The sequence below is a fragment of the Drosophila subobscura genome, chromosome O (assembly GCF_008121235.1).
Source record: "Drosophila subobscura isolate 14011-0131.10 chromosome O, UCBerk_Dsub_1.0, whole genome shotgun sequence".
Taxonomy (NCBI): Eukaryota; Metazoa; Arthropoda; class Insecta; order Diptera; family Drosophilidae; genus Drosophila; species Drosophila subobscura.
In genome coordinates, this window is record NC_048533.1 from 8,496,705 (window position 1) to 8,504,333 (window position 7,629).

General features: G+C 47.9%; 1 protein-coding gene across 1 annotated transcript; it reads right to left on the reverse strand.

The window, feature by feature from the left end:
• Window positions 1–836: 836 nt before the first annotated feature.
• On the reverse strand, window positions 837–3,158 carry LOC117898113 (glycerophosphocholine phosphodiesterase GPCPD1). Its single transcript, XM_034807299.1, has one exon. The coding sequence runs from the start codon at window positions 3,074–3,076 to the stop codon at window positions 866–868; it is 2,211 nt and encodes a 736-aa protein (XP_034663190.1). The 5' UTR covers window positions 3,077–3,158; the 3' UTR covers window positions 837–865.
• Between the last annotated feature and the right edge of the window lie 4,471 nt (window positions 3,159–7,629).

Consider the following 7,629-nt stretch of genomic DNA (forward strand, 5'->3'; position numbering starts at 1 on the left):
AACATTGAAAGTATATAGTTTCAGGATAGAGCCAGGAAGAAGGATGTCCTGGACATACATGCTGAGGTGTATCTGTGTATCTGTCCCATGTGTACGAAGCAGTGTTAAATTGAAAAATTATGATAAATAGCATAATGGGATGGATGGAAGTTGCACAACAACCTAGAAAACATCCCACAGAGAGCGAGAGAGAGGGAGGAGAGTCTTAGGATATGCAAAGGATATTAATACCCGTGCAGGGGACCCGTCTCGGAATGGGGTTGAGGTTCAGGTTGAGCCCAAAGACAATCCAGCGACCAGCGTCGCGTCGAGTGACTGTTGCTAAAGTGTGCAGCGGGCCATAAAGGGAAGACAAGACCCATTCGCCATGGGATATCATTTACGAGGCTGTGTGTCGTTTGACCGGACTAAAGGACTAAAGGACTCCTGGACCCTAACCCTAACCCCTTCTCCCAGCATCCTCTGTGCCTTTGTGTTTATCTTCCTGGCAATAGTTCACATGAGCTTATCTCCTTTGACGCACATCCTTTCGCTGGAATGTTTGCGCAAAAAAGTTTGCGAATTGCACGGGGGGTGCTGGCAAGTCCTTCAAAGGGGTAAGGACACTCGCTCTCTATATTGACAATTGTCGTAACTTTTTCTGTGGCTTAAACTGGTGGGATATTCACGGCTTAGTTGTGTAATGTCCTCTGTCTTCATGGGATTTGCCGGGAGCGTGGGGCGCGTAAATTACTAAGCCACGATATTGGACACACGTTGAAGGCCATTACTTTGATTCCTTCACTCATAAAGGCAAAAACCAAGCGAATACCAGCAAGTGGTATCTTTTATTTGTCAATAATACATGGACACAACATCAATGGAATTATTGTTCGGGATTGTAGCCGCACTTAGTGCGCCACTCCTGCTCCTCAATCTCATTCAGTTTCTGACGGTTAGAGTCTTCATTTATGATGCACAGATTGCCGTCTGGAAGCTCCATCCCCAGCTGATCCAGCTGATTGAGGCGATCGTAGATGATGCCCACTACCCCATTCTTTTTCATTTTGTTGCGCACCAGAATATCCACGTTGATGCTGCCCCAGACGATAGCCTCGAGCTGCAGCTGGTGGAGCCGGGTCACAATGGCCGGTTGCTGCAGCACCGTGTTGGTGTGCATGGCCAGGCCGAAGAACTCCAAGCAATGGGCCAGGTGGGCAGCATGGTCCAGGACACTGACACGCTTGTCCAAATACTGGACAGCGAACTCGGGATCCTCGGTGAGCAGCACCACGGGATAGAGGTTCTGCTTGAGGCGCACCATCGTGCAGATGTCCGCATCGAAGCTTGAGAATAAGATGCGCCTGTTGCCGGCATGCTGCAGGACTAGTTCCAGAATGGTGTCCACGTACACATTTCGGTCAAAGCTGGGCTTGGAGCTCTCCTTCTCCCAGCGCCGCGAGTTGTCCAGCTGCGGGAACTTGATTTCGATGTTGAAACCAAGAGACTGCGGCAGTTCCTCCTCCTCGAACATGTCCAGCAGCAGAGGGAAGGGTCGCTGCTCGTGCAGCATACGAGCGCATGGCACCTCGTGCCCCTTGTTGGCAGCAAACCGCAGGACCCGCACCAGGTTCAGCTGGTCGTAGGTGAACGCCTCGAAGGGCACGTCAATGTGGCTGGTCCGTCTGAGTCCCCCCATCATCAGGAGCACCAGGCGGTTGATCCTCTCGAAGGGAAATACCAGCAGGTCGGAGCTGGTGAGCAGCTCCTCGTAGTTGGCACTTTGCTTCAGGAGGAACTTCATCACATAGTCGTGGTAGACAACCACTTGGCCGTCCTTTGTCAGCTGCACATCGAACTCCACCATGTCGGCATTGGCCGCAGCGGCCTGCTTAAAGCCATGGAGAGTGTTCTCCCGCACCAGGTTCTCCCCGAAGTAGTAGCTTGTGCCCGATCCACGATGGCCAATGTCCATCGGCAGGCGACTGCGGCGCCAGTAGCGCTCGTACGTCCTCCGCATATCGCACTTGAAGTTCCATAGTGGACGGATGATCAGGTAGCGGAGGCACAGCTCGATCAGGGGTCGGTGGGTGGAGGCACACATGATGGCGACGAGTACATGGCCCTCGCTGTACATCAGCTGATCCGCCTTCACGAAGCCATAGCCATAGTGGTAGGGAGGCTCGTCGCTGCCCGACTTGTGGGCAAAGGTGTACAGGTCGAGGCGGTAGTGCGTCTCCTGTGGACTCCCAATGGAGCAGTGGTAGAGCTGCATGTCCTCCGGGCCACAGCAGACTCCAAAGTACGGCTGGAAGCGGAGCACCTTCGGGTCGCGCAGGTTGGCCACCTCTGTGTAGCCCAGACGGAGATTCTGGCTGCTGTCCTCGGCAGCAAGGGGCTCGGATGGGCGGCTGCTGAGTGTGAGACGTTTGAGCATTCGGGCAGGAACCTTGAGCGCATCCGGGCAGATCGGTTCCTTCCCGAACATCGGCTGGATGTGGACGTAGAGCAGACGCGGGGACTGCTGCTGCCAGTGGAACGGCGCATTGAAGATCATGAAGTGGATGTAGGTCTCGCTGGTGGCCCATCCCCGATCCACCCGACACTCGGTGTCAAAGTCGTCGCGATGGCCAAATCTATCGCAGGTCTTCAGCATGTTCTGGCAGGTGCGGATGACACGCGACTCCAGGCGGGACTCCCAGAAGCGAATGTAGATCTCGTCCGTCTCCGGATTGTGCACGACCACACAGAAGCGATAGTGGATGGCGATATTCCGTGGAATGATTACACTTGCCTCGAACCTGCGGTGACAGTTGCAAATCTTCTCGCTGCAGCTGCAGTTCTTCTTGTCCATCAAAAACACCTTCTGGGGATCCCAGTCGCCGAGAGATTCACAATTGCCGGTGATGGCCACATACTCATTGCCCTGCAGCGGTCGGGGATACAATACGCAGAAGGGCCACTCTGTGGTGCGTACGGGTTGTGGTGCCACCAGCTCCCTGTCTTCTTCTACTTCCACCAGTTTGTCCTTCTCCCGGGCCTTTGCCACCTCCTCGTCACACTCCTCGCGCTCATTGGCAAAGAACCAGCGATGCATGGTCCTTGAATATATTAAACTGCTTTGAACAGAACTCTTTCAACAGAAATTTCGATGTGTTTCAAGTGAGAGTCGCAGTAAAATAAACAATTTTGATATATTTAATTGCAGAAAATATCAAAGCCCACTTAGGTTTTGAATTTTGTGTAGTTGTCAAAGCAAATCAGTAAATATACTTCAAATCGACACAGAACTTTAGACTTTCCCACCAAATCGTTGAGCATCCTGTCATACCATTTCCCTGCAGGAAGTGATCTTTTGATCCGGAAACTATAAACTGTGCTACTCGTACACACACAAGCCGTAGAAATCTCTGTGTCAGGCAAATGGCACGCAAGCCCTGTCCCTGTCCCTGTCCCTGTTCCCCATCGAAACACTGAAACGAACCACCTGCGACAGGATCAAGGGACATGCCAGGAACGTACAAACACAGGGGTGAGCCTCCTGTGTATATCGACTAAGGGTGAACCTCCTCCATTGACTAGGGGCGAAATTAGGCGTAGTTTGGGTCGGAGGAAAAAACATAATTAGTGTTTACTTGAAAATTAAATTATAATTGTAGTCGCGCACAAAAAACTCTTGCGGGGAAAACTGTGAGAAATTTTAAAACAAAATTCCCGATTCCAAATATAGAAATGTATTCAAATGTCTCCCTTTTTGGGGTGCAGTGACAGTTGACAGTGAAACCATTTCAAACACTTCCCCAATCTTTGGGGTAGCTCTCACCTTCCTCGAATCTCAGCAACACTTCCGTGGCTTCTCTGAGACTTTGGGGCGATCTCAAGTTACCCACTGCTTAATCCGCTTGTTGACTAAACAAATAAGCCCGAAAAGGGGTGATTTGTGAAGAGGGAATCGAGTGTATGGAATCGATTCCTCTGAGGACAGATCCACACAATTTATGCGCGTCAGCAGCGATTAGGCAACAAACAATGCAAAGCAAACCCCAAAACAGATCTGACACATGCCAAAGGAATCAACGACAGCCGAACTGCAGATGCTGCTGTTTATTCCAGATTTCAAAATAATTTAAAAAGAATTGATCGGATACGAAGAGCATATATTATATACTCTTTAAAACTGCTCAAAACGCCTCAACCATGGGGAAGTCTTAACTAATATTTTGGTTTAACCTCCTCCAACCCTTTTTTCTGTTGACAAAACTCAACCACACGCCTGTCGCAAGCGGACTCTTGACTCCGCTTCTCCTATGACACTGCATAAAACTCTAGAGTCCAGACACATGCCGGCCTAAACCGCAGAACGAGTGCCAAAAGTGCTGTCCACCAGCCATGTCCATGCCCACGACCATGTCCATGTCGATGTCCTATGTCCTATGTCCACAAAAAAGGCAGGCAGCTGTAACTGAAATGGAAACCGAAGTCGAAACCGTTGCGTCTGCGCAGAACAGAGCAGCATATCCTTCCTGACAGACAGCAGGTAGTGCCTTCGGCACCTTCCGTTTTTTGGGTTCTCTGCACTTGACTTGGTTTTGTCTGCTTCTGTGTTTGTTTGAACTGTGGTCGAGATTTCCGTGGGTGTGGCAAGGTTGCAGTTTCCACTACAATTAAGCAAAACAAGGCCAAACCGCAGCATGTGCCTCAGGTAGAGGCAGAGATCAACTGTCAACTGGCTGTCTGCTGCAGCAATTGCTGTAGCTTGGGGCACTTCCTGCGCTGTTCCTTCACGAAGTGAACACGGCAGCGGAAACTCAATACAAAATCCTAATTAAGCATAAAGAGACTAATTTTGCCGCTGTCTCACAACCCCCAATGTGTGGGAAAATCAAATTGGAAATTTGTAAACTCGCATGGGCTCCCCGGTGGATTATCCATTTGCTTTTCTCTCGCGGTCTTCAAATTACCGCCGCTCACTGCAGAAGTGAGGGCTGTGCACAGGCGCAGAAAAGACGGGGAAAAATTACGACGGCGAGTACAAGTAAGAGTAAGAGTACTGTGGAAAATGTAGTTTTCCTTCGGCTTTGTTCTACGTGTAGTTGAATATCCTTGGGAAAGACATTGTTTGGAGTCTTGTGTGTGCGCTGGGTAAATAATATTTTGTACAATATTTACGTGATCTTTGGAGCAGTCTGATTTCCTCTGGCAAATACGGATGCAGGATACAGGTTAGGCAGGATATCCACTGTGATAAACAGGTGCACAAGTCGAAATTTCCCATGATGAAAAAGGGGATAGGGTAAGCGTAACCCCCAATCCCTGGCCCCCCTCCGAAACAGTCAACATAATGTCAATAAATCATCCCATCGGCCGGCACTTGCATGTCATCCACTCATACACTCCAGCGGGAGCGGACTCCGCTCTGCTCAATGGAAATCAATAGCCGGAAAATGGTTTTCCAAACTCAATACCGAAAACACCAGAAATCACAAATTAGCTACACGACAACAAGTGTGAGAACAAAACCCCGACATCACCATCGACAGCGACAGCGACAATATTTAAATACCAAAGAGCGACACATCAACGACATCAACGACACATGGAGCAGTCCTCGTCCTCGGGTTCGGGTACTCAACCTTACTGTAACATCTGGACAAGTATTAAAAAAACAATAAGAAAAACGTCTCCCTAACCAAAATGTGACAACCACTGCGCCAGGATCTCGACTCAACCATGGAATATTACAATTTATGGGTGATTCTACAAATATTTAGCCAGAAGCTGGCAGGGGAAAGACGTGTCTTAAGCAAACCCAATGGAATTTGTTTCAGCGACTAAAAAAATGGGAAAGAATGCTGATATTTCCGTGAGAAATTATACAGGATGTGGGGATATAAAAATGGGAATCCAAAGGAGAGTTCGAGTACGCAAAGAATGTTTACATTACTTTGGGGATATCTCCACAAACTTGGGAGAATCCTTCTGCTATCGCTGCTGGTTCTTTCTGCTGATTTATTTACGATTTTTACGAGCTGTGATCTGAAATCCGAAGCCTCAACAGCGACTATCTCTTTGGCCTGCTCCAATTCTAATTCGAGTTTCATCGATAAGCCTTTATCGCCATTGAAAATTGAGCAGTTCGAAGAAGTTATTTATGAGTCCAGGGTCCAAGATAAGCCCTCGGAGATTATGTACGAGTGTCCATGACCAAGCCAAAGCCAAGACCAACTCATGTTTCACATAAAGTGGAAAGTAAGAGGCGAAGGGACAGCACCGCACCCTTCTTTCAGTCAAATTATGACTCAATAATACTTTCAATATTTATATCAATTGTTATTAAATATTATCGGTGTGACAGAAACAACCCTAACTTCGACTTTGAACCCTTTTCTCCCTCTCTCGAAATTGGAAACCGCAAAAGGCAATCAAAGCCCTGAGAATTATTGGGTTTCAGCAATTAAACGAGGGTGATTATGCCCAAGTGTTAAGTAACCAGGTTCCGGTCGAGTAGAGCTTCTGTGCTGGGCTGTACTGTGCTGTGGCGACCCAAGTGTTCAGCGGTCATTCAGTCTCCGATTTGCATTCGATTAAGATTCGTTTCACCAAGGGAAGTAATTAAAGAAATCGTACATATATCAGTGGCAGTGGATGCCGGATGTGCCGCAATGACATTTGCATAAGACAGTGAAGGGGAATGCACAGATGTCCCACAAGCAACAACAAACGGAACCACTTTTGACTACTTAGCTACCAGAATACCAGATACCTTTTGTATCTTTAGGTTCCCACCTGCATAGCAAGCGACTCAGAGGCAAAACATCTCGACCCAGATGCACTACAATCAAAAACATAGTATTATCATGGCAAATATTTGTGTGGAGATAAACTTGGTTTACATTCCGCTGTGAGACTACCAGAGGGTCTGCTATTCATGCTTCTAAAATTAGTTGTTGACTTATTACTGCATTACGCATACCTCGCACTTCCTTCGGCCCTACTCCTCAACTGAGTTCATTCATAAAAGTAGATCTTGGATCTTGGATCTCTCGGATCTGAACAGTTTTCGTATCTACGAGTATACATGAGATATTTGCCGCTAAAAGTAAATAAGTTTCGGGGCAAATTGTGTTTGTCTCGCGTTATCTTCGCTGATAAAAGTTTTCTGTAGTTGAAATGCGGCAAGCAGCTGGCTAAATTCGAGAACGGTTCCCAGAGAGCGCAGTGCACTAGAAAAATTGGCCCATTCGAGGGTTTTGTTGGTCGTAAGATCAAAGGTCATTCTTACCAACAGCAAAATTGAATTAAAATTGGTAGTGAAACAAGTTTTTTATTGTGAGTGTCCGAAATCTGGTTGGTACCCGATTTATCCGGACTGACCCATGAGAAGTTTTCGACCAATTTGACCTTTGACACTGGCCGACCCGGTACGGGGTTCAAGCCACCCCGAAAGGCGATCCTGTCAAACGGGACAGGAATCGCGGATAAAAAACTTCCCGTTTTCTTGGCTAAAAGTAAACTCAAACTTTGAGGAGAATTGCTTCCCATTCGAGTCTTCCATAGACAGAATCATTAAGAGACTGCGATCAGAGTTCAATTGTTCAATTAGTCGATCGGAACTCCTGTGCGGAGCTCAACTTATGAATGAATCGATGG